Source organism: Anomalospiza imberbis, chromosome 1, assembly GCF_031753505.1.
Source record: "Anomalospiza imberbis isolate Cuckoo-Finch-1a 21T00152 chromosome 1, ASM3175350v1, whole genome shotgun sequence".
NCBI classification, from domain to species: domain Eukaryota; kingdom Metazoa; phylum Chordata; class Aves; order Passeriformes; family Viduidae; genus Anomalospiza; species Anomalospiza imberbis.
Window position 1 is genome coordinate 95231680 of NC_089681.1, and position 27900 is coordinate 95259579.

Genomic DNA, 27900 nt, shown 5'->3' on the forward strand with positions numbered 1-27900 from the left:
TGCTGTCAGTAGCTGGGTCTTGAATTGCTACAGTTGCAGCTCCCCAAGAGGCAGTAGGTGTGCTCTGCCCTTTCCCCCGAGGCCTGGCTAAAGGCTGCTCCTGCCCTGTGCCACTGTGTCCTGTCGCCCCGCCGGTTGTGTGGGCTACATCCCCCCCTCCCCGTATTCCTGGTAACCCGGTGATAAGCACAGAGAGGGAGGGGGAGGTGGGGACAAAGGTGGCCAGCAGGGATTAGGGAGGGGGTAGGCAGCCGGGGTGGGGTTTTGAAGGCCCAAGGAATTATGGGAAGATGTCGGAAAGGGACCTTTGTTCTCCCCCATGTGCTTGGTAGCAGAAGCTGAATTTCCACTAAATTCCTGAGGAAAGCCAGCTGTGAGCGAGGGATACAACGTAGGTGATGTGTTATATTGTGGAGGATCAGAGGTATTTGGGGTTGGTTTAATCTGGGGGTTTGTCTCTGGCTGTTTGCTTTTTTCTGCTTCTGAAAGCTGTTTTCGGGCTTGTAAGAATATTGGAATAAACAGAGAAGCCCTATTCTCCCAGTTTTCAATTTTTAACGTTAACATGTGTCCAGTTTGATCCCAAAATAAAACTGAATCCATATAATGAATATTAAAATCTGGTATTTCTCTTATTAGCTAGCAAACAAATTCCTATATCAGCTTTTTTTGAAATTTAGCATTAATTAAAATATTATTAAGATGTGTTGTTATACTCTTCTCTAGAACAGACAATTTTTCACCCATCTTGGTGTTTTATGTGCTGTATGTTCACTCTCTCCACTAACGTAAAGCAGGACTTTTTTCCCTTATTCCCGCCGTTTGGGAGAAGGGAGGGGGGATTGGGGGGGGTGGGGGGCGCCGCCGCGGGGGGTTCCCTCCCCCTGGGTTTTTCGGTCGTCCCTGGCACAGGGGGGGTGCCCGGCCGCATTCCCTGGCTTTGGTACCCCTCCCTGTTCGTTTACCCCCCGATTTTGCGGGCTGGTCGGGTCGGAGCGAGCCCCGCCGCTCCTATCTCCGAACTAAAGGTACACGCCCACGTTCACCCACAAGCGGCCGCCCTGGGTCTTAGCTGCCGCCCACCGCCGCTTTTCACCGTCCCTGCCCCCTCCCCGCTCCCGGGATGCAAAATGACGGGGCTTCCTGCCGATGTCAGGGGTTCCAGCTTCAGATTGGCTCTTCTCTAAATGCAGAGAGGAGTTCCCGATCCTATCCTGTTAACTTTTAACTACTTAAAAGCAGCTAAAAGTTACAAGGTAGCTGAACAGCCCAAGAGCTTATGAAATCATGAAATAAGGACTTCCAGCTACTCCGTGGGCTTTTAAAAGACCACGTTGGGCGCCAGCTGAAATAATTCTCTCTGACTGCCCCCCTGAACTGTTATGCTAGCTCAGTCTTGGGGGACGGCTGAGGAGCAGAGTTTCAGAAGCCAGGAGAGAGAGGCTCAGTTTCCATGTGTTTATTTTCAGGGGAGAATGAGGAAAAAGAGACCGAACAATGGTGGAGTGGATTTTTATCTAGGTTCTGGGGGGTTGGGGCCATCTGGCCTCTGGCCAATAGGTTCCCTCTAGGGTTTAAGGGTCATTCTAACATTCCTATCTGTGGGGGTCTGCTGCAGGGTGATACCATTCCTTAAAGAACTGCAGCACCTCTTAACACAGGCCTATGTTACCTAAACACAGATGCTTGAGTTGCCTCTTGAAGAAAGGTGAGGTGATGAAATGTGGTATAAATCCAAAAAACCACAGCGTTTTTTCTGATCCCAAGAAATGCCAAGGACTCCTCTCTTAATTCTGCTTTCTGGTTTAGTAGTGTATGAGAGCCATGGAGAACCTGTTACTTCATGCTAGCACATGGGTCCTCCTTCTCAAGTTGAAGTTTTATCTTAGTCAGCATGCTTCATAGTGGATTCTTACTGGGTCTGCCAGGTAAATAGTTTTTTTGGCTGCTGACCTGCTGTTTTCTTTATGTAGGTAGCATAACTCGGAGGAGAGATCTCATTTAGGTGGTAACACTTAATCCTTTTTTTCCAGAATTTTGGTTAGCACAATGTTGGTTGAATAGGTTCCTACTGATCTTGGGGTTTGTTTTGGAACTTAGATATTTTACCTTAATATAAGATAAAACTAAAATTGGTAGGCAGAGAGGGAATTTCCGTGAACAGACAACTTGGGGGAAAGGTGTTTACAGCTGTGCAAGTTCTTATGCAGGTCTGAAATAGAAGCAGTGATCTTCAAGCTCCTTTCAGTTTGGAAGCTGCTTTTCTCCCAGCTTAACTTGTGTATCTGTTACAACAGTTAAGCAGGAAGAATAGTTGCCACCTGCCAGGTCATCATGGTTGCCTGTGGGATGGAGAATGGAATGAGCACCCACCATGGAATGTGGATGGGTGAGTTGCATTTCAGGTTATATTTTTAGCGGGCAATGAAGCCAACAATTCTAGAGTCTGTAATTTTTGGTTATCCATTAATGAATTTTAGTTTCTAGACTTATTGTTCAACAACTTTACAAAAAGAAATATTCATCTTATGGGCTTCACTCAGAGATTGGAGTTGGCACCTTTGACAATGAAAACATTATCTGGCCAATAATGTTTCTCTCCTTAGTTGTATGTGGGAGATGGTGACTGGTGGCTGTTTCATATTAGCCACATGTTTTGCACCAGCAGAGTTGATACACTATACAAAGTATTTTGCATTCAGCGATGACTGCAATAGCATTCCTGTGCTTTGAGAGCTGTATTGTAAAAAGTACTCTTTCAAAATACTTGAGAAATTGGAACTGCCACCTGCAACTTCTTTTACTTATTAAACGGAATCCTCTGAAGCCTTAAGCACTGAAGGGGTTATTCTGATCTCGTGTAATGTGGACAATAACATTTTGTTTGTATTTTATTGTATTGCATACAGTAACTTGTGGTTAAACTGGTTCTTCTTCACAGTTTAAAAATTTACCCATTTTTAATCAGCAAGGTTCAAAGTACCACTTTGTAAAGTGAAATGTCCTTGGTTTTTAAATTTTTAACAGGTTACCATTGAACAGACTGCACTAGATGTCCTGCAAAAGGCTTTTCTCATCTGAACTATTGTGGGATTGTAAATAAAAATATTTGTGATTTCCTCTGTCAGCTGTATTAGCTTTATAATGTTTTGTATAATGTGTTAGTTAATTTGGCTTCTGTCATTGGTGGTAATCAAACAATATACATAATTCTCTATCCCTAAAACAGAGAGTTGAGAAGGTATTACCTGTGTTTACTTGTTACCAGGGCAGGGAACCTGGAGGACAGTGTTCTATTTTTGCTGCTATCGCATTTTGAAATTATTATTTAGCTCCCTTTAAGTTTTCATCTTGCAGACAGTAGGGAAGTAGTCAACCACAGACTGGTACAATCTCTTGTGAGTTAGAGTCATTTCAGTAAAATGTTATTTGGTGGTAGAGTAGTATGTTTGGACCTAAGCCTTTTGACCCCTTCTTTGCACCAGCCTTGCTGCTACTTTTGAATGGCTTTGACATGAAAATATGGGTAGGCTGTTGTTTTATGGACTTCTTAATGCAGTTTACAGTGCTTGTGTTTATAGTTTAAGAGGATCTGCCAAGTTAAATGTAGCATGTGAAGGACCCATGCCTGTTCCAAAAGCCTACCTGCTGCAAGGAAAAGGGGATGGACAAGCAGGCACAGTTTAGGTGGACTAAGGAAGGTATGTACAGTGTCAGGGCCTTTCCTTTGCTGTGCAGCACGAGGAGCACACTGCAGTGGTTGGGAGAGCTGGAAAGAAGCAGTGCAGCTGTTCTCCCAGCCTGTCTTTGTTAAAAAAAAAAAAAAAAAAGAAAGAAAAAAGGTGAATGGGGTAAAGAAAAAAAATCTTTATCTGCTACCAAGAAATTTCAATGTTACTTTAAGTTGAGGGAACACTGTTTTTCAGGCTGGGGAGAAAAGAAGAGAGGTGGTGAAGGTTACTCCCCAGCCTGGCATAGGCAGTAATACCTAGAGGTTCACAGGAGCAAGGTTCAGCACCATGTTTGTGGAGTGTGCTGCTCAGGGTGGCTGCTCTGGCTGCTGATGTCCCTGATCAGCCCTCTGGCAGGCCTATCATCCAGCTCTACTCTGGTGGGAAGAAGAGACTTGAAACAGGGTCTGTTGGAAGAGTTGTGTGGCAGCAGAAATATTATTTATGGTGTAAGAACCATGCCCAGTTGGTGGTGTGGTGGAGAGATAAACCTGTGAATAAAATGTTGATTTTGCTTGTGCCTCACACAATTCAGACAGAGGAAGGAGAACTCTAGCAACATCTAGCCACATGAGGGTGCTCTGGGGTTTCAAAAACTTGTCTGCTGAGCCACTAAACTGGAACCTCAGAGAGAAGGCTGAGCTCACTTCCAGGGCTGTGGAAATAGCGAATAAAGATGTTGAAAAAATCTTTTCCTTATTGGTGGGAGCCAGAATAATTAGGTGCTTTAATAATATCAGCAATGAAACACCTAAATGTTCAGACAGCTAGTTTATCTGCTCACCCTTCATATCAGGGAGCATGTGTGCAGCAAAGCTGCTGCTTTGATTTGGTAGAGGTGAGAAGCTTTTGCAGTTGCCTGCTTCTTGAGTTTGTCACATGCTGTTGTAAACTTGGTCACATGTAGATCTGAATTGTGAACTTCATTCTTTAAATTTGGCTTGGAAGGGTCTTCTGAAGTTATTTGATCCTGTTCCCTGCTTGAAGCAGGTCCAGTTACATGAGGTTGCTCAGGGCCTTGTCCGGGTGAGTTGTGAGTATCTACGGAGATGGAGATTCCTCAACCTCTCTGACAACTGTGCCAGTGTCTGACTGTCTTCATGATGATAACATTTTTCTTCCATCTAATTGGAATTTCCCTTGTACCTCGTGTCTTGTTATCTCCTGTCCTGTCTCCAAGTGCCTTCAAGAAGAGCCTGCCTCCATGATCCACTTCCCCCTTAGATAGCTGTAGGCAGCAAGGGGGGCAGCCTTCTCTTAAAGCTGAACGGGTCATATTAGCCTCTTCATGTACACTGTATATCTGAGCTCTTTAATTATCTTGGTGGCCCTCCATGGGGCTCATTTATAGAATCATAAAATCATTTAGGTTGGAAAAGATCCTTAAGATCATCAAGTCCAGCTGTTAATCCAGCACTGCCAAATCCACCACTAAACCATTTCTCTAATCACCACACCTAATCTTCTGAATTCCTTCACATGTGGTCACCTGCTACCCTGGGCAGCATGTTCCAGTGCTTGACAATCCTTTCTGTGAAGATTTTTTTTCCTAATATATAATCCAAACCTCCTCTGATCCAACCTGAGTCCATTTTTGCTCATCCTACTGCTTATTACTTTGGAAAAGAGGCTGACTTCCACCTGGCTACACCCTCCTTTCAGGTAGGTGTAAAGAGTTATAAGGTCTCCCCTGAGCTTCCTTTTCTCCAGGGTAAAAGCTCCCAACTCCCTCAGCTACTCCTCATCACACTTGTGTTCCAGGCCTTCCCCAGCTCCATTGCCCTTCTCTGGACACACTCCAGCACTTCCTTGTAGTGAGGGGCCTAGAACTGGACACAGAACTTGAGATGTGGCCTCAGCAGTGCTAAGTACAGAGGGTCAAGCACTGCCCTGGTCCTGCTGTCCACACTAGTGCTGATAGAAGCCAGGGTCATTGCCCTTCTTGGCCACCTGGGCACACGTTGGCTTGTGTTCAGCAACTGACAGCTGACAGGCATCCCCAGGTCTTTTTCCACCAGGCAGCTTTCCAGCCACTCTGTCCCAGCCTGTAGCTCTGCATGGCGTTGTTGTGACTGAAGGCACTTGGCCTTTTGACTGACACACACTTGGCCTCAGCTTATTGATCCAGCCTGCCCAGTTTCCTCTGCAGAGCCTTCCTACCCTCTAGCACATCAGCACCCCCACCCAGCTTGGTGACATCTCTGAAATTGCTGAGAGTGCACTCCAGTAGGCCAATGTCTTTCTTGTACTTGGATGCCCTGAATGCATTATTTCAGATAATGTGTCTTGTGGACATTGAGTAGAGAGGAATAAACACGTCCATCCATCTGCTTGCCGCACATTTGCCCAGCTATACAACCTGGAAAGTGATTCAGTGTCTTTACTATGGGTGTACACTTTGACTCATGTTCAAATTGGCTGCCCTGCTACCCTCTGCTATTCTGTGAAACTGTTCTCTAGTGAGTCAGCCCTCTGCAGCAGTACTGTGGTTACTCCATCCCAGCTGCACAGTAACCCTGAACTTCATTGGTATTCCTGTCAGCCCGTATCCTCAGACTAAGATCCCTTTGAATAGCAGTGCTGTCCTCAGATCATAGAATCATACAATATCCTGGGTTGGATGGGATCCACAAGGCTCACTGAAGTCCAGCTCCTGGCCCTCTAGAGGACAGCCCCAAAAATCACACTGTGACCCTGAGGCTGTTATCCAGACACTTGTACTCTGTCAGGCTTGGTGCTGTGACCACTTTTCAGAGGAGCCCAACCACCCTTTGGATGAAGAACCTTTTCCTAATATCAAAACTAAACCTCCCCTGACACAGCTTCATGCTGTTTCCTGAGGTCCTGACACTGGTCAGCATCTGCCCTTCTGCTTCACATAGGGATGAAGTTGTTTATTGCTTACTCTCCCTAATTTGGTACTCATAAACTCACTATCATCCAGGTTGTTAATGAAAGATATTAAAGAGTATTGGCCCTAGTATTAATCACAGTGGGCTGCCTTGTAACTGGTTGTAAATTGTATGTTTTTCCTTTGAGAGGAGAAATTCTTTGAGCCTGATGATCCCGCCAATTTTCTGCCTTTATTATTGTCCACTAACCAATCGGTAATTCTTTAATAAAGATACTGCAGGAGACTGTCAGCAGCCTTGTTAAAAGCACTGTAAAAAACACCTTCTGCTCTCCTCTTGCTCTTAAAACCATATATTCATAGAATGTTAAGGAATTGGAATGGACCTCAAAGACCATCTAGTCCCAGTCCTGCCACAATGGGCAGGATGTGTCCCACTAGGCCAGATTGCTCAAGGCCTTATCCAGCTGGGCCTTGAACACTTGCCGGGCATCCACAGTCTGCCTGGGCAACCTGTTCCAGTGTCTCATCACCCTCGCAGTAAAAAATTTCTTCTTAATAGCTAACCTAAATTTTCCCTCTTTCAATTTTTACTCATTACTCCTTGTCCTATCACTGCAGCTGCTGAAGAGTCCCTCTCCAGTTGCTGGTATGCTCCCTTCAGATGGGGAGCATAGGTCAGTTTGGTCAATTGCAGTTTGTGCTTGGTAAAGCCACGCAGGCCATCCTGGTTACTTTCTTATCCTTCCTGTGTTTTGAAGTTAATTCCATGAGGACTTCATCCATAACCATCCCAGGGATGAGGTTATCCTGACTGGCCTGGTCTCCTCCTTGGAGATAAGTGTGATTTTTTTACCTTTCCTTCCCCCTGTCCCCAGTAATAGAAAATCTCTCCCACTACCATGATCTTTCAGAGATGGTGGACTAGCCTTGCAAAGGCATAAGCCTGCAGCCTCAACACCCCCACATGCATCCTATCTGTGTCACTTGAAAATTTTGGTAGTCCCAAACTCCTGCTTTCCTGTTCTTGGGTACTGCTTCACTCCCTCAGCTTTGCTAGCAAGGCTGAGGAGCTGTAGGGGGCAGACCTCACCAGTGAAAGCACATTAAAGCATTATTAATGCAAGAAGGCAAGAAGTGAATTTAGAGCCATGGTGACAATTAGTTCTCTGGCTTTCACGGTGATGTCCTGCTTTGCTGCCTGCCAGCTCTCTTTCAGTTTCTGTAAGCAAAAAAGTGAGAAGAGAAATTAAGATTTTCTAGATGATGGCCAAGATGCCAGTTCAGTGCCGAAGATATAAGTGAAGAAATTTCTAAAATGTGACTCAACTCCCCACGGACTTCAGAATAAACTTTCAGGCTGAGGGGGCTTTAATTGTTAGTACAGATACATTGATAGCTTGCTTTCTTAGTTTTCTAAGTGACTTATAGCAGTGGCTGGCATGGTGTGTACTTAAAGAAGCACTGTTGCCCAGTGCTGCCTGCTCAGACATAATGGATTGTCTAGACAGCTTGGTAGGGAGGAAACTTCTGGTTTGCAGCACATTTTTATGATTCTGGAACTAGGGTCTAGGATCCAGATTTTGTAGATTTCATGAGTTTTTAAAGAACCTTATCTTTGCATTTAGGTAAGTGGTATGGAATCAACAATTCAACAAATGAACACATCATCAGAGTCAACATCTGCCAATAATAAAGTTCTGTCATGTACAGGAGATGGGGCATAGCTTGCATTCACTTTCTGCTGCTGACTCTCTAACCATACTCTCTAGGAAAGGCAGATGTTGTCACTTGGGAAAGCTCATTTGATATGTTAGGGCCTATTGTTGGAAATGAGCCTGCTGAGATAACCACACCCACTGCTGCATGCAATGGGAGGAATGGACAATGAAGTGACCTGAAGTGCTGGGCAGGGTGGCAGCTTGGTCCCATTTAAAATGCTGCATGGGGCAGGTGTGACATTGGATGTCTAAGCTGTCATAATTTGCTCTGTGAACTGTATGTGGAGGTAATGCTAAAGGTACAATGTGATTGTTCTACACAGCCTGATGGATTTTTTCACTACATTTAATGTCCTATATGTTTTGTTAGCTTTATTTAAAAATCACTGAAAATATGTAGTTACTAGTTTCTAATAAGCTAGAAATAGGGAATATAAATAAATAAATCAGTGCTCCTGAAGCTCTTATAAATAATGCCATTTTAACAAGGTATTTCCTGATGCTGGAGATTGAAAGGCACTTATCACTGAAACATCAGTGCTTTACCATTTTCATTGCTGTATGAACAGAAAACAAAATAAACCCTTTTCTATTTTGGGTCAGTTGTCATGCTTTTCGCCTGTAATGCAGTACACTGACCATCCTGGACTGAAAACAATTTGTGTTAGCTTTATTTTTCTAAAATATTCCCATTTTCTCTCCACTGCACACTCCCATTTTGCAAGCAGTGATGCACCAAATGTTCATTTGAAAAGGATTTTCAAATTCTAGAAGGATTTTTCAAGTGAGAGAGAAGAGAGGTCTTAGACACACTCCCTTGTCTGCTTTTAAGAGATGACATAGGAAATCCTATTTTGTGTCCTATCTCTGAAGCAGGAAAATGAAGCAGTAGAACCTAGGTACTCTGTATCCCATGTGAATGCTCAGCAAGGATGAATTAGGGCAGGGGGCTTAGGTGCTCCTGCTTTCCTGAGTATTTTTGATCCCCTGTTCCCACCACAAGAAGGTGCATGCAGTTGACTCTGTTTAGCCCTCATTGCCCATTTAGTTTGTGTCTGTCTCTTCCCCTGAGTATCTGTAGCCCTGTAAAGACTGGAGCTGAGCACTCCAGTTATACAGGCCGCAAAGCAGTATCATGACACTTGGATCGGATAGGAAAGACTGTGGTGGAGGCTCCTGCTTGCACACTCTGAGTTTATAAGTGTGAGTAAAGTGGCTCTGATGGTTTCTTGGTAAGCCAGGCTACAGACAGGGGGGATAGAGCCCTTAGTGGGAGCCTGAAGCCTGCATCCTAACCCTTTAGGCTGTTTAGGTACTGATAGTTCTGTCTTTTAATGTTAGTGTGATTTTTTTCCCCTGACTTGGGATGGAGAAACATCTGAAATCTCAGTGTTTTCCATAACAGAAAAAGGCATACTGTCTGGGTCTATCCATGACTTGTTGAGTGGCCTGCAGAAGCTGAAAGCAAGCCAGTCTCTCCCCATGAATTACAAAGGGCCTGAATCTGAGGCTCAGTCTGGTGGGTTGGACTCCAGATCTCAACTCTGATGAGATGAATACTGCCTTCTATGGTGCTGAGATCAGCACCATGTCAGGGAAAGCTGCCTGCCTTGTGAAGTTTTTCTTACTGATTTTCTTTTGCAATAGTAAGTTCACAGCTGGCTTTATCTGTTTTTATTTTTGGAATAATTTTCTGTGAACCAAGGTGTGCTGAAGAGCAAACACCAAACCAAACAGCCTTCCGGTGTGGATGCCAAGTTGTCCCTTCTGATGTTTTGTAGTTAACATGCCCAAAGAGTGACTTAAGAATGCTCAAGAGAAGAAACTTGTTTACAAATTATTTGTTGGTTCTCCTCCTGTGTGTTGGGGAGGTGGGCATTGTTATTGGAAATGGTGTAGACCTTGGCTGTAAGTGGGAAGGCTGTTTGATGGGAATGCTGCAGTGGAGCAGATTTGGCCTATGCATCCATTATGCTCATCTGCACCGAGATGTGACGGTCAACTATCAGAGACAGGCAGTACATCATCTTCCCCCTGCCTTCCAGCTTGATACTTTTTACTGGTGTGTATGCACCTGATATAGATTGTTTCGGGTTGCATTAGGTATTGGGGCAAATTATTTAGACATTTAGAAGTGTGACAGCACAGTGTAGAGCAGCATTGGTTTACAGCCACATTCCAGATTGCAGCCAGAACTGCTGGAGGGTTGTACAACACATTGTATCAAGGAACAGGCAGAATTAAGGTGGAAGGATTATTTTGTAGGTCATACCAGTTCCTGAATTTACTTCAGAGTTGTGTCCCACCAACTGTTTTTCCCTTTTCAAGGCCCAAACCATCTCCTTTTCACTTCCAACCACTCTGCTTCGTTAAAGCTGATGAGGAAAGTATAAGTTTTTTTCCTCTTAGTGCAAAGAAAGGTTAGTGTTGGATCTGCCTTTGCAAATAATGATTTAAATTACCAAGCAGGAAATATGGTAATAAAATAAATTATTTTGTGTCTTTACTAAAGCAAGTTTGGTTCATGTGGTAATACGTGTAAATGGAATAACTGTTTTAGTAATAATCTGTTTAAATTACATTTTTATCATCTTAAAATATTAATTAAATGGTCAAATATTGCATTACTTTTACTTGTAACTTATAGCATGCTGTTCGGGTTGAAAATTGATTTAAAATAGAAATGCAAAATGTCTAAATTTAAATTACAAAAAGGTAAATGAACTGCAATTTTTGTTCTGAAGGTTCATTTTATGGAAATATTTCTTTTTAAAAACAAATGAAGTGGGTATTATTTTCAGATAGATTTTTAGTAAAATTAATTTACTCTTTTTTTCTCATTCTTTTATACTCTCAGTTTCTATTCAAATACATTAGAACAAAGCAGATGTTACTCAGCTCCAATCAGTTTCTTGTTGTTAGAATAAATGAGATATTTTTTACTAAGCAAAACTGAAAAAGTATAAAAATTGTTCTTGCAGAAGTAGACAAAGCCTTCTAAGCTCTGGCTCCAGTGCACCAGCGAGTAATTCTTCAGATGTAGTATTGGACTCAATAGAGCTATGCAGTAGTGATTTAAGTGATGTTAATAGGCTGGCAAATACAGACCTCATCAGAAGGGTGCATAATCACATTTCAAAATTTGATTTTGTTTTATGCTTCAGAATGTTATCTTGTAACTAAGAGAATGGTGTGCAGTCTCTGTCTGTAGGAGGAGGTGACATAACAGTGAGCGAGGTTGGGAGGAAAGGATATTACTTAGCTCTTTGTGAGAAGCTGCTTCCTGTATGGTCTCAAATCAGCAGCAGAAAAGGTGTTATTTTTTGTGAATTGTGAATTTATGGAGGGGCAGGGTGTACACAGTCTTCCTCCTAACACTTGGATTACTAGTAAACAGCATGTTTCCCTCCATGTGGGAAGGAAACAGCTGGAACAGCTATAGGAGGGAACAACTACACCATTATTCCTGAAGTTATGAAGGTCTCCTTTCAGATGCATTTATTATGTGCCCTACTTTTTCTTTGCTCTGCTCTGTGATCAGTATGCATTACATCTCTGCATCAAGATCCTTTGTCCCCTCCCATGGGTGGGGGAAAGATTCCAAATCCCAGAATTCAGTTCTGACAGATTTATTTTTACTTGCATTGTACGTTTACAAAAAAGGGTCTTGTTCATCCTGACCGATTCCATGGAGAAATAGAAATCTATGAAAGGAAGGCAGATCCTGAGTATTTCATGGAAACATTTTTTATTTTTAAAAGCTGCTTAAAGCTGTCTTTTTTACTATTACCCATTGCAGCTCAGAAGTCTGAAGAGAATTTAGAAGATGGAACATTTTAAATATTCAGAACATCTCTGTTTCTTTGCATAAGGTATGAGTGTCAGAATTTTTTTCCCATCAAAATCAGGACCAGTGCTGCTGTTTCTAAAATACGTAGACTGCCTTGGTGTTACACACACTTCAGTAGCCCTTACAAGTTTGCTGTGTTTTTTTGTGCATGCATGTGTGCACAGCTAATCTTTAAAACCTGATATTTATCTCTATGATAATAAAAATTATGCCATTCTCTTTTTTCTTAAAGTGGCTTTTAGTAGGTTGCTTTGGAAGTGTCACAAACTGCAGTTGTTGATAGGTAAATTTTTTCCCATCCTTATCTGCAGTTTGTATAGCCTTTGGAAAAAAAACAGTTGCTGGTCTTGAAATTTTCTGCTTCCCATCACCGCCATTTTTTTTGTCCATTTATACAAACCACGACAAACTTGCAGTGACTCCTTGCTTATGTCAGTGTTTTCCACTGCTGCCCTTTCTTGTCTTTGCACCCCTTGGCATGTAAAAATCAGGAGCAGTTATTTTAAGAAAATGTGTTTTGCCTTAGATTTTTTGCTGTGTCTTCAGAGATGCTATTTACTCCCTAATGCCTTTCTTCACACCCTGTTGAGAGTAGGTTGTAGTAGAACAAGTAACTGCACTCAGGGAGTAGAGCAAACTTAATATGGAAATGGCTTAAAACAGTCTTGTACACAAGTTCCTAATTTAATGTTTGTTTACAGTAGATGTTAAAGAACTGATCACTCTTGAAAGAAATTCACTATTTCTTCACAACAGAGCTCAGAAATGTAATGAGGATTTTGTGGATAGGATTGTTGTTTGCAGTTCATTGTTTATGGTTCACTTGTCATCATTCTCCAGATCCCCTGCACTCCTGAGTACACAATGTGAAAGGGACAACAGCAGTTGAGGGCAAATCCCAGAATCACTTGGCCAGGGATAAAAGGACTTTGCCCTGTGGTGGCAAAGTCATCTCTCTGGTGAACACTTTCAGTGCACTCTCTTCTGCCTGTTTTGGTTTGAAGGTCTTTTGTTGTCCTTTTTAAAAGTAAAAATATTTCTAAAGGGGCATAATAGCCAAAGTCTTTTGACTCTAGCAATGGCTGGGTGCCAGGATGCTTAGCAGTTGAAGATGCTGAAGATATTCTTCATCCTCTTTTATCTGCCACTTGTTCTTGCCCCCTCACTTATACTGACAGAACAGTTTGTGGGATTATGTTTTGAACCAAATAAGTGAACCAATCTTGCTTAAAATGAAGGCTTAAAAAGCACACATTTTGTGGCTTCAGTGGGAAATGCTTCAGGGAACTAAAGAGTTATCCTGTTAGAGATTGAGAGGGATAAGAGGAGTTTAAACTTCTGCTGGAAAGTGGGAACAATTTGTGAATGCACACCTATGTCACCACCAAAGTCTTCATTACAGAGCCACTTACTTAAATCAGCTACCTTTTGATCTATGTCTTGAAGGTTTTTTAGCTTTGGAGCATTGAATTGCAGGCACAAGGTGTTCAGAAAATGTCGTATTCAGAAGTGCACCTTACATAAAAAAACACTGCTCTTGTCAAAACAGGGATTTATCTCTGGTCAAACAAAACAGCTAGGAAGTTGAAGGGGAAGTTCTGTTTCACGGAAGCTCTGTCTCGCTTGGCTCCTCCAGTTACAAGTGCTGTAATCAGTAAGGCAGTCTGCAGGCACTCAAATGAAACTCTCTACTGGTTTCCCATCCTGTAAATTCTTTCTGCTAGTGCAGTGGAAATTCCTGCTGTTCGGTGCCCGTATACAGTAATTTAGATTTGTGCAGACTTGTTGTAAATAGGATGAGCTTTGGTTTAATGGTTGTGAGGGGACACTGAAAGCACAGAGATTCTGGAAAACCTGCTACCAGAAATCCTTTTATTCCCTTTTCCCTAGAAAGTTGCATGGAGATTGGAATTACTGCCAGCTTTATCTACCTATATATTTTGTTGTTTTTTTTTTTTAAATAGCAGATGAATTTCCATAGTCACCTTTACACTTAAATAATGTTTATTGTAGTAAATGAGAAGTTATAAGTTGAGATTTTTTTGCTACTGCTGGCCTGAAATTTGTAAATTGATTGTTGGTGATAAAGGCTGTTACCAGTGAATAGTCACATCTTCACAAACACAGAAACATAAATGATTTTAATGAATTTGGTCAAAATTGGTCAGAATGTAGGAGATGCTTCCAGACCTGAGTGGCTAATAGCTTTATGACCCACTGCCACAGGACATGGAAAAACTTAGGTGGAAGGTCCTTAATTCAAATCAGAGACATTAAAAGTTTAAACTGATTTCCCAGATCTCACCTGTATGTTTGCCTCTCTCTTCATTCTCCCTCAGATTTCCCAAAGTCTTTCTTTTTATTCCAGCATAGAACAAAAATTGAGAAATACAATTTTTTTTAATATGGGATTCTTTTTCACCAGCCTACCTTATGATTATTAACTATAATAGATATTTGAAAGGAAGCTCTATGAAATGGAGTAAACTCTGCCATCATTTTGAGATACTAGCATCTTTGTAATGTAGTTCAGATAATTAAAGAAAACTTGTCTGACATTTTCATATGTGTAGCAGGGACTGGGCAGAGGAGAGAGGCGAGTGAAAAAAAAGAGGTGAAAGCTTCCTACAATTTCCTTCATGCTTGTGATAACTTTAAAGTATTCAATTATCAATACTAAAATGGGTTACTCTGAGGTCAACTGAGGTAATGGCCAAGAGATGTTTAGCAGGCAACATTGTTTTAGCTGCACAGGGCATTCTTCTGTTTAGACACTAAATTACTAGGGCCTGTTTGGGGACTAGAATTTGTCTGGCTGGTGGTGGGTTACCTAGGAAACAAGGATTAAACTTGCCCCCAAAAATCCTAAATGAGGAGATGAGTTTGTATTTTTATGAAGAGTGTTTAGCTTTGTGTTGTGTACATACTTACATATTCATTTATGCATGTCTGACTTGGGTGTCTGAAGAAAATCCCAAATGCCTTCTTTTTGTGGTGTCTTCACAACAGAGGAGATAGGGTCTCAGGCAAGTAAAGCTCAGACAAGGCTGAAAAAGAGGGATCACTTACCAGCATTTTTCTCAGACGTCTGCAGCTCAAAAGGTGCTAAAGTCTTATCTGGCAGTTACTTCTAGAGTTTCTGGGAGTAACTTGCTGCATTATACATGCAACCTGGCATTGTAATCTCTGGCATGGTGGAATCTGAGTCAAACTGCATCTGGTCTAACACACAGCTTGGTTTTGTAATGTTTAGAAGAACCTTTATTCATTTCTTTAATTACAGTCTTTAAATGAGAAAGGGCATATTGTTTCTAATATTATAGTAGTCTTGATATCTTTGAGATTTCAGCTGCAAAGAATAAGTTTCAGTACTATTCAAAATAAATTAAACTGTTTTCATATAGAGTTTATAACTCCCAGCTACAAGAATTTTAGAGTCAAGGCTGCCTGCTCTACAATGCTAAACTTACTCAGTTTTAGTCTTTTTTGGAGGCCTTTGTATATTGCCTGCTAGGGCTGTGGGTAATATCTTTGATAAACTATGCAGATGATAGTGTCAAATATTGTTAAAATTACTGTAGAAATAGAAACTTGGTACTACATGTTCTTCTTGCTGTGACATTCTCATCATTCCTGCTTATCTTGCTGTCAGAAAAAGAAGTCTATTTCTATAGTTAGCATAGAAAGGCGTATCTGGCCAAAAGAAGAGGGAGCTTATCTCTTGTCTGCCGTCTCCATCATTGGCACGGTTGGGAGTAAAGAACTGACTTCACAGCTCTGCTTGAGGTTGAAGGGTTGGGGCACTTCTTTAGTTTGACTTGCTCTGGGGTTTTTGGTGCTCGTGGTGTAGGAAGTGAGCAGAATTGGGAGTATTTGTAGTGAAAGCAGAGGCTGCCCAGAGTCATCAAAACTCTGCTATGACATTCCCTGGGCTTTCCATTTCACTGCCACTGCTGCAACTTTAGAGGAAAATTTCCTTCTGGGGTCCATGCTCCTTGTGAGTCTGAAAGCTGTTCATACTGCTTTCACTCCACCTTTCAAATGCAGAGCTTATTTCTGTAGCACTGTATCCTTTGGGCCACAGCTGTCTTACTCCAGTGGCTTTCCAAGCCCCATGATCTGCCTAGTTATTAGGCTGTTTTCCTTCATTGGTCATAATTGCTGCTTTTGCCTGCTGTTGAGACTATCTATGGACACAGTGACTTAGAAGAACAGTCTATACATTGGAATAGAAAGAAGAGACTTCTGTACTGAATAGGCAAGAGTAGCAGTAACACAGTAGGGAGTTGCAGTAGTGATGCTACTGGGGGAGCAAGTCTTTACAGGAAGAATAGAGTGCTCCAAGTGCCTTGATTTAGATATACCTAGCCTTAAGTTAGGTGCCCTGCTCTTGTAGCAATATTGGCATGTGTGTGGTGGTTGTTGTCTTTTTTTCTTCTCCTAATCTTATTGGCCTACTAGTACACTAGTAAAGTAGAGACCCAATGCGTTCTCTCAGCTGGATTTGGAAAGCAAAGAATTTGGTTAGCATATGTTGCACAAGGTACAGTGGTAGGGGGGTTGCATGTGTACCTGCTGCAAGATTGCCTCAAAAGCATCTTCCATCTGGAAAAACCCAAGAAATATACTTGCTTTGGAAGAGAAGTCCAGAGTACTCTTCTGCACGCTTTTTGTTGGAGGGACTGGGGTAGGAGTTTGCTTCTGGCTGCCCCCAGGTTGGTTACACTCATTCTGCAGTGATATTCAGAGATGGCTGAGCTGAGCTGTACTGCTCCATGAGGATTTCCCAGCTCAGCTGGCATTCACCAACAATTTCTGAACCCAACATCTGGAACCTTCTTCACAGATACTATACTTGCTAAAACTTCCTCTGTATTAGAACAAAAAATATTTGTTCTACCCTGCTTGCTTTTATAATTTTGCTTTCTTTTTCATGCTTATATATCAGCAGTGCTGTGAGGAAGAGGCATGTATGTGTATGCAGGCATATTTAGGTATAAACACAAAAATTAAAATGTTGACAGGGCTGGTATCAGTGCAGCACAACTAATGAAACAATTCTGCATCCTTTTGTAAGACAGTGGAAATTCTCAACAATGAGGTAAAGGTCAACCTAATTTTGTGGGTTTATGTAACTGCATTTTTCTCTAAGATTTTTTTTTCTTCTTCACTGTGAGACTCCCATAAACTGAAGATGTGTACAAAGCAAATTATACTGCAGATAGCACAGCAAAGGCTGTCAGTTGCACAGAAGGTGCCCAGGGTATGAATATTTTGATTTATCTTTTCATTCCTATTGTCGTGTGTGTTGTTAGCAGCAGGTGTAAAACTTTCAGAATACATTGTAACTTTTAAATTGCTGCTCTTTAAGGGTCACAAAATAGTCAAGATAGGTGTTACCACTAATTATCTCTAGTGGGGACCACTGTGCTAAGTGGTGTTCAAAGGTTTCCTTAAACTGAATGCTGTAAAATCAGGGAAATAGCACATTAATGGGAAAGGCAAGGTATTAAGAAATAGAGTGTGGATTGTTTGACTTTTTCATATGTACTAGTGCATTTGTGTCAGATTTTTCTGAAGTAGTTGTAACTCACATATGTTTCTGAACTGGGCAATTGATAATTACCTTTGGTGAGGAGGTAGACTGGACCCTACAGAACCCAAAGGGGAAGGATAGAGCAGTTGCTGATGCATGTAGGTGTGTTCTGGGGAACAGTGTAGAATATGAGTGAGAAGCCCTGGATGGGCAGGATGGTGCTGAAAAAATGTCAGCCCACTTGTGTGTAGTGTTTTTGAGAAGGAGGAAGAAGAGTGGGTAATAATCCTTATAGGAGAGAAAAAACATGAACCTGATGTGACAAAACAGAGACCCAGCATAGAAGATTTTAGAAGACTGTGAAGCTACCTGAAGTAAGGCAAAGAAAACTAAGGCAGGTACTTGCCTTCAAACTAGAGAAGATGACTGAGGGGAGATAGGGATAATTTTGATGTAGAGGTTTCATAACACTTGAACTTCTAATCTCAGGTGTTCTGTCTCCCATCAAGTACTGAAAGCTCCACTGAGCTTTTAAAAACAAAAGTTCTTTGTATGACTCTTCAAGGTTTGTATGGGTCAGGCTTTCAGCCTTTTCCTATGTAATTAAGATTTGATGTTTTCCCCCTCTCACATAAAAATCTGCTGGGTACTTTTTGTTGACTAGAGGACTCATGCTGGGCCTTCAGGGAGAGTCAGATACTAAGAGGAGTGGCTTTAATGAACTGACATTAGTCTAGATGTGGCCAAAAGAAGGTACTGTAGGAGCCGAGGGATGTCAAAAATGGATTTCTTTGGAAGAGAGTAATTTATTTGGTATAGGCTGGGGGTGATATTTTCAGAAAAGATTCAAGACCCTCCGGAATGTTTTGCTCCCATCTTGCATTGGCTAGAGATGGAAAAGTGACAATGTTTGGGTACAGGTCAGGGTGAAGACCAGATAGAAGGTAATGTTTGAGAATGTTTGAGAGATGCTGAAGTAGTGCTGTGACAGGGCTGAGCAGATACCTAAAGTAACTCAGAGTTTGAGAAATTCCTAGGTCATGGGCCTGAAGGAATGGAGATGAAGAACATTGTCTGTTTATAGATAGTGTCCTTTCAAAAAGACAGTGGTTTGGATTAGAGCCAGAAGTTTTTCGTGCTAAGTTCTTCTTTCTTCTCTTTTGTACCATGAATGAAAGATAACAAATCCCTTTTCAGTCCCAATGAGTGGAAATGCTGGCTTCAGACAGCATTTGCAGGTGTCTGTCAGTTCTTAAAGAAGGAGGAAAGAAAATCTAAATGTATCAGTTCTCACTGTCTGTCTGTAATGCTGCTTCCTTTCTTCCTTCTTTTTGGAAAGAAAGGGTGCCTACCTGGATATGTGGATGATGAGAGTGAGAGAAAAAGTTTTGGATCAGGCAGTAACAGTCAGGCATAGTCTTACTGCCCTTATCACCCTAGTTATTTCCTGGGTGCCCTGTGGGGTACTCAGGAATTTCAGAACAGAGCATCAGAGAAACCCAGGTTCTGTCTGGGAACTGCTCAGAATAAGCAAGGTAAGGAGTGCTAGCCAGAGTGCTTCTCTGCAATCCTGCTGCTGTTTTTTAGATGAGACAGCTGAAATCAAGATTGCCAGGGAAACAGATAATGCCTGAGGCAAATGTCTAAAGCTTTGCTGCAGCTGAAGAACTGGAAGTGTAAAAGTCTCCTTTTTAGAATCTACTGCCTGGGCCCAGCCTCTTGTGGCAGGTGCTTTGCAAGTCCTCTTTACAGAATGTGGCAAAATGCCACTGCTGAGTGCAGGAGCTGTGTATAGCTTAGAGCACTCATTGGAAGTGTGAGAGGTCTGAGCTAGTTTCTTTTTTCAGCCTGGGGATACAAGTCTGCATCTTCCAGCTGTCCAAAGAGTTGCCCTTGTAGCTGGGAAGGGATGAGGAGCAGCAGCATATTTGCCTGCAGCTCAAAGCTGAACCCTTTTTACAGCAGAGACTATGACTTCTGGAGATGAGCAGAAGAGCAAATGAGGGGGAAGAGTGTTGTACTGTAGCCCAGTGGCTTGAGACCCACAGGCAGCACAGAATGTTGCCACAGAGTGGCCTCTGCATCTTCAAAGTGTGTGCATTTTGCAGGAAACAGACCATGGATAATAATCTGAAATAATTCCCAGCCATTACTGCATTTTGTAACTGTTCCGGGTGGGATATATTACTGTTATCCGGCTCTTTCACAGCATCTCAGCCAGGTTTTGGATTGCAGTGCTGTTGAGGGAGGCGTTGGACATCTGACTGCTCGGACTGGACTCCTTTGATCATGTGGCAGGAACAGGTCAGGTGGGCAGGCATGGTGGTTGCAAGCCAGATGATGGAAATTGGATATCCTTTGAACAGCACCACAGTCTCACAAAACATAAGAATGAGCTGTGTACCGAGGAGTAGGAGGATTAACTACTAAGTCATCTGTTTAGAAGGGCACTCAGGGCTAGAGACTGTCTGCTCAGCATGCTCTTAGAAGGAGTTAGTGAGCAGTGCTTTTCATACAGGAGGTCAAGAGTTTAGTTATGGGAGGCAGTTTGGGTGAGTGACTGTGATGTAATGGCATTCAGTAATGAGTGGGAGAGAGGGTAAAACCAGGAGCCTTTGTAAGAGGAAAAGAGTTTATTTTCTTGTCAAAGCTATACAAAGGGCTCAAATGCAAACTCTCCCACCTTGCAAAGACAGACAGTGGAAATTAGAAGCTTATCCTTGACCTCAAAACTAGGAAGGAACCAACCAAATGGAGGAACTGGGTCAAATGTCTAAGGACAAGTGTAAGTGAATGTAGTGCAAGGATGTAGGAACAGAATTAGGTCACGGCACAAAATAAGATGCAGCTAGTAAGAGAAATTGAGAGCTACAGTAAATAATTTTTAGGATGTCAAAGTCTTTGCTTCACTTTCCCAAAAGGAACTAGCATGGTATCTGGCTTGGTATAAAATGTTTCTTGTCTAAAAATAATGTAACTGTTTGGACCTCTGTTTCATCCTCACTTGAAAGTTGATACTGTGGACTCTTTTTTGTGTCACTTGGCATCTATCCCACACCAGAATCTTGAATTTACTACTTGCATTTTGGCCCAGCTGGTAATAACCATTGTTATTTAAAATGCTGTCTCTGCCTGCTTCACATTTTTCATCTCTGACATACAAAGTGCCTCCCAAAGGAGGTCTTTTAACCTCATCCTTCTCCACCCTCAAGCTGTGTAGAGTTTTCTCCAGTCAGTGCACAAAAAACCTCCCAAGCTGTTCCTTCCCCCAGCATTAATAGGATTTTCCAACATAAATCTCTCATCTATCAATGGATTAACTTGCTTAAAATGCAATTCACTGAGTGGTTTAAAGAGCTCAGCCATGGGTAATAAAATACAGTACTTTTCACCACAGTAATGCTAATTCTGATCCATACAGGATGTTAGTGACTGGGAGTTACTGCTTGAACTGCATCAGCTGAGTGTGGTTACAAACGCATGTCATGGATTTCTCACTGGGCAGAATGGAGTGAGCTGTGCAGGCAGTGACTTCCCATTTCAGGGAGTAGAAAGATATGCATCCACATTTAACTTAGACAGTTTTTAAGATGTTTTCTAGAAATAAATGGTGGTATGGTGGGATTTCTTGTTTTGTCCTTCTAAGGAAAAGAGATGATGGGGGGAGGAAAAATCCCAATATGATATTTATTATTCATACTTTTATTCAAACATGAATAATGTTTGCAATAATATGTATAACTTTGTTCATTTCTCAGATGACATGATCTGGGACGCAGATTGGTGTTCTCTTCCTGTCTTCTTGGAATAGGACTGATTTGCACACATGAATTTTATTCTGTTTTTAAAAACTACTATTTTTTAAAGTATTTAAGATTTTTTTTTGCACATACCTGTCACTGTATGCAGCAGAATTAACATTTATTTATTTAAAAATATCACTCCCATTACAGAACTAATGTGTTTGGACCCCCTTGAGAAAGGAGCCACTTGGAAAAATGAGTCACAGTTTATTTCCAGACCTTGAAGTGATGGGTGTGTGACTTTGTTCCCTCTGAGTTTTTGAAGCTATTTCTTAAAGAAAATAAATTTTAGCCTTGGTTAAAAAGAAGAAATCATGTGGCAAAACATTTTAGCAGTTCAAATAAGGGCTAAAGTAACTACAACCCTTATGGAAAGTCAAGTGTTTCATTCTCTACTTTTTTTTTTTTTTTTGGTAATGCAGTGTGGTGAGGTTTAGTGTCCTAAAACAGAATTCTGCATCTGGAGAATACATCTGTTAAATAGAGCAATCAGTGATTTTATATTGGGCTGTTTTTACAATAACTCAGCTCTTTTTCTCTGCAAAACTATTAACTATGTTATGATTGCTCTTATCTGTTTTGTCTTCTCTTCCCTTCTTTCTTAACTATATTACCAAGCAAAATTTATTGCAGAAACAAGAACTTATAAGCTACTACACTGAAATGGAGATTATCTAGCATCATGATAGTTGTGAGCAAAATAGAATCTCTATGCTAGTAATTAGTTCTTCTGCTTCAGCTGAAATCCTATTTCACACAGTGTTTTTCTCATCTATGCTCAAGTGTTTGCATGGATCCATGGATTTTGTAGCTTGCCTCATGATAGCTGTGGGAATGTTGACTTTTTTGGTTTCATGAACTTCCTAAACTTTCGTTCCTTCAATGTAGTTTTAGTTCTTTGATTTCTATTACGAAAATGAACTGGGAAATTTAGGATTTGGTGTAAAGGGATAGGTATTTTGAAAAGGATCTTTGAGCATGTGGAGAACTAAGGAGGAAAAACACAGTGTATGCAGGGCAGATGTGACAGCTGGTAGGAAGGTTAATGAATGAAGGGCCATGGGCCCTTCATCTCCAAAAAGGAAGGCCTTCGCAAAGCTCCAGAAATGCAAGAGGCTCACATGGTTTGGGCTGTGCCAGCACTGGCTCTAACTTTTATTTAGTCTTGTGTCCTTGAATTCTGAGGCTGAGGAGACACTACCATAAAATACTGGAAGTCAACATTTACATTGACAGGGGTTTTGCCCCAGGTCATATTACTCAATTCTGGGTGATGGCTGATAATGCTGCAGGTTTGGTATGGCTCCTGGCCAGTTGTGGCTTCCTCTTTGGGTGGCAAAATAAAATGATTCAGCTGGGTGCAGTCAGGAGGTGTCCTGAGGCGTGGGTTTGCTAAGTACCAAAAAGAGAATAGCAGATAAAATGTGTCTGAGAGCCAGACTGATACTGATATGAAGGCATGAAGAGATGCAGAAAATAAGACTATTACTTGGTGTATGTATCTATCCTGAGGCAGCTAAGTGGCCTATATTCCCATCTTACTGAATTTTCTGTTAGTCATTGGAGGTCAGTGTCTTCCTTGCTTGAGTTAGCAGTGGCACTACTTCTGTAGCTTTCTCGACTACTTCTGAAATGACAGCAATGGAAATCTTCTAGTGATGTGCTGTGTGTTGCATGGCTTTGGGCTGGTTGTAATATCCCTGTTAGGACAGTAGTTCATCATCTTGGTAGTTCAGAGTCCAGCTGGTCTAAAGTAGGTGCTTCTATGAAAGGAAGGCAGGAACCGCACCTGCTAATGAACAGTTATTGTAGCATTTTTGTTAAAAATGAAGTTGTTATATTGCTATATAGTCAATCGCTATGGGGTTGTGTATTTTATTATTCATCAATAAGACTGCTAGGTGTCTTCTAATGATACACTTTTAATGTACAAAGCAAATGCCATGGTTGGTTTGTTCCTTCTCTCCTTCCCTCAAGAGGGGATATTGCGTTCTGTGGCTGAGCACTTCGTTGTGATGGATGCAGAAATAGGTGCTACAACTGCACTCCTTGGTGCTGGCAAAGGCAAGAGCAAAGTTTTGTCCTAGGAGTGAGAGTGATGATGTCTGTGAGAGGCTTTTTTCCAGGGAAAACCTTGCCTCAGTCTTACACCTGTCTCAGTAAAACTGTAGCAGCTGCATTGGCATCTTGCCCTTCCCCACAGGCAGCTGCATTGCACCAGGGAACAGAGCTGTGAATTTCAGGTGACCTTCTAAACAGCTTGGATTGAGGCTCTTGGAAGGCAGAGATAATGACCTAAGAGAAAGAATGCTTGCACTGCGGTGCTTGGGGCCTGTTATTAGTACTGGAAAATGATTGTGAAACATTTCCTATGCCAGCTCCACTACAGCAGTATGCAAAGTCCTTTATGTTTGATAGAGGAAGATATTTTTGAAATGCTTACTTTTAAAAAGTTATCTTTGTAAATACTTCCTTGGCTTGCAAGCCTTTTTTTTCTTGTTTCTTTATTGAACATCCCCCAAAAAATGTTTTTGAAATCAGGACTATTATTCTTTCTTTTTCTTGTTTTGTGGGATTTTCTTTGGGGGTGGGGTGGGGTGATTGCAAGTGTGTTTGTTTGGTTGTTTTGTTTTTATTTTTTTAATCCTATCCCTCATTTTCTACTAACCCCTTCCTCCAAAGACCGTGGCTCCCTCATGCTTCCCAGTTCTCAATTCCACCCTGATTAACTTTGAGTTGGTTGGGAAAACATATTTCATTCTTTTTGCATTCCTGTTCTGTTGCAGATTTTGACTTGAACTATTTCTGGCATTGGAGCAAGTTTACAGACTACATGCAGTGCGTCCTCACCTTCACTGTTGTGACTGGTTACATCACTTACCTGTGGCTGGACTCCTCCCTCTTTGTGGAAACACTGGGCTTCCTTGCTGTGTTCACTGAGGCCATGCTGGGCATCCCCCAGCTGTACTGCAACTACCAGAACAGATCGACAGAAGGAATGAGGTATGGTGCTTGTCCTGTATCAAACACGTGTGTGTGCCTTCGTGGGGGTTGTCTCTGCAGTGTGGGAATGCTTTTCCAGGAAGGGCAATGTCATCTTTACAATTTTTACTTGAAAACACAGCAGCAATTGGAGTAGACTTTCTGTCGGTAGGAGCTGGTGCAGCACTGCTGAAGGTTTTGGGAGTTCCATGTCACCTCTGAAGTCTGACCCATTATTCAAGTCCAGCTGGAGAGTTCCAAGGTGAAACATGCTCTAGTGAAATAAACATGTGAAACCACTGCTGTTGCCATTAGCAACATGTTGCAGTTCTACTCAAGCTGTGCTATGCCGGTAATTAGAAATGGTCTAAAGAGATCTTGCATATCAAAAGTAACAAAGAGGATGAAAATATTTTGAGCCTGCAGGCTATAACTATCAGTGTAACTCATATAATTAGCTTTCCTCACATATTTGCTCATCACTTCTTCATAATCCATTACTACATTTGTAGAACATGACATCAGTATTTATTTTTGTGTCAGAGCTTGAAACTGACATTTATGAAAGCTCCAATGTGACTTCTACAGTCATGACTGTAAAAATGTGGGACAGAAAACTTCAATCTGTGCCCACTCTTGAGTCATTAAATCAGAATATTTTTTCATACTGTTTATTGGATAACTCAAATGATAACAGTAAGATTACGAAGGCAACTTGTAAAGTTTTTTGAGAGAGGAAACCTTCACTATGGTGCATCAGTGCACTGGTCTGTGGAAACAATACAACAGTAAATTCAGTTCACAGAGTGCTGTGATCATTTGTGACTCTGTTTTCTCTTTCACTGTTTCATTATTACTTCTCTTCATTCCTTTTAAAATTTGCTGGGATAATTTTTACTTTGGTCAAAACAATTAACCATGCCACCCCCCAAACCAAAGCAATTCTGTCCTCTTGTTTGCTTTACTTGTTTGGCTTGAGCATGCTTATACTAGCTAATCTGAGATCCTTTCTAACTTCAAATGTTGAAATGTTCAGAAATTTGCTTTGATGCTTTAGGTATTTTCTGATTGGGAGCCTTTTTGGTATGGAATGAGTCAGGATTTGCTTCCAAAATATTGAGGTATTTTTCATACACCCACTGTCTTGGAAAACTCTGTAGCTGTGATATCCAGTAAGCAACTTACCTGCTAGACAGTTTTTATGCTCTGGTTTGACTTTTCCTTTTCTGTTTTTCATCTGTGAATCATAATGCCCTATTAATGATGGCCACTGGTAGTGTTTTGCTTTTTCCTAACTCCTTCCTGGGGACTGAGTTTCAGTTTTGCTATTTCTTGTATGTGCTATTAGGAAAATGATTCAAAAAAACCCTTTGTTCTTTGTAAACTGCTAAGCATAGAATTGCAGAATTCTCATCTAGGACTGCTCGGCGAAAGAGTACTCTGTTTAGTCAAGAGAAAATAGCATAAAAGCTTATGTTTCCTTGCCATGGAACAGAACCAGGTCAAGCATAGCCACACTCCTTATCACTTGTGCCCATGGTTCCAGAATGCATTCCTCTGTCTGGTTCCACTCTTGAAGCAGTACTTTGTGTGGCTTTAGAAATTGATGGATCTGGGCACTGATGAAATAATGCACAACTTTGTGCTGTTGTACTGCAATGGGAGGATATTCATGCATATGTTGGTGCTCTTTCTTTTTATCAGGTTAAATTGTGGTTTTATATATATTTTGCAGGTACTACACACACTTTGTAGTACCATGCAATCCTGAATTGACTGGATGTTTTCTAAGCAGTACTGGGCTGTTGCTCCTGTGAGAATGAGTGACTACTGCCAGTATTTCCACTGTTGGAAATACTTCCTCTGAACTTCCCTTCCTGTGCCCACTTCTCTAAGAACATATCAAGAAGAGACCCCAGTCACAGGAACACTGAAGGGAGCATGTAACAGTGCAGCCAGCCTACTTGCATGGGTATTTACCAGGTGAGGGCTGGCTGATGTCCTGGTTAGCTCAGGGCAGAAATAACCATGTGTGTGGTTGGTTACACTGTCGGAAGCAATTGCATTGGGGATCTAGGCCAAAATGGCTGGCTGCCAGCCATGCTAGCCTCAGTGGCAAAGAAAAAGAGATGAGTTTCTAGTATCTCTGTGACTTTAAGCTTAATGGGGAGAGCAATTAATATTAAGCTGTTCTATATAGTGACCTTTTGGTCAGTCATCACATCTTGGTTGGAGGTGGTAATTTCTTAAACCACTGGGTAATTCTGTCACCCAGTGCAGGAGTGCAGTCCCTGATAAAGATCGCAACCTTCACTACTGCCAGAGAAGTGGTCGTTCACAGGTCATCATGGCTTGGCTGAGAAAAGCTGTAATGTGCATCTGTCTCTGAACTGGGACAGAGCAGCTGATACATTAATTCTATTTAGCAAACAAGTCCTTTCATAAAGGTTAACTGCTGAAAAAGAAATGGAGAATAAAGTCTCAGTATGTGAGACTGATCAGACTATCCTGCCAGACTAGTCCCCATCTGATCAGACTATCCTGCCAGACTAGTCTGACACTCTTGTTTCTGAAAAAAGGCCACACTATCCACATCCCTTACCCCCCAGTAACACCTGTTTAAGTGAGAAGTTGAGGACATCTCATACTTGAGGTAGCAGTCATTTCCTGATAGACAAACTTGGAGGCCAGGGGCCATGAGAGAGCTAAATGGGAGAGGGCTGCAGTGGCAGCCAGGATACCCTTTAGGACTCTGTTTTGGAAAGGGTCCTATCATCTCACCCCTGTATTTCCATTTGCTACTGCCTGAAAAGTCCCCTACTGAAAATGTCCTCTGTGTCTGAGGTAAATGTCCAGAGAGCATCTGCAGCTTAGACAGTTTTGTTTATTGTCATAGAGCATGGCTGGAGTGAAGGAATCTCAGTTATGTGCTTTGTAGTGCTCCTGAGAATGAGTCTGCTGGTTCTTTGATAGCTCTATTCTACTGGATAGAGCTCCTCACATCTTACTAAGATTTCATTTTTCCCTTCTTTTCTCATTTTCCTTCTTGTTGTAGGATTATTACTACTAGGTCCCGTAGCTTCCTCCTCTGTTCTGACGGAGCAGAGACCAAAGGAGGAGTTGGAAAGAAATGGAAACAATAAAAGTAGAAAGGAGATGCATGCTGGGTAACAGCTTTTGTGGAGTGAAGACAGTGTAGTATGTCTTTGTGGGCTGATGATTGATGGGTGGAAATTTTCCTATGATTAAGTAAACAACTAAGCTAGTCAAAGCAACAGAAAGTTTCATCATGTTCTCTTTGATGATTCACCTGATTACTTTTGGGATGAGTACTTTATAGAAACTTGGAGCTCTGTTTAAGTATTTAAATACTTTTGAATGGTTGCAAACCTGAATAGTACAATAGTAGTTATATAAATTATGGTA

General features: G+C 41.6%; 1 protein-coding gene across 3 annotated transcripts in view; it reads left to right on the plus strand.

Moving 5' to 3' along the window:
• Window positions 1-27900, plus strand: part of SLC66A2 (solute carrier family 66 member 2) — a 72190-nt gene that overhangs the window by 26705 nt on the left and 17585 nt on the right. For all 3 annotated transcript variants that reach the window (XM_068200713.1, XM_068200719.1, XM_068200725.1), the window contains one exon: window positions 24279-24495. In XM_068200713.1, the coding sequence (XP_068056814.1) occupies window positions 24279-24495 (217 nt within the window). The remainder of the gene's footprint in view (window positions 1-24278; window positions 24496-27900) is intronic.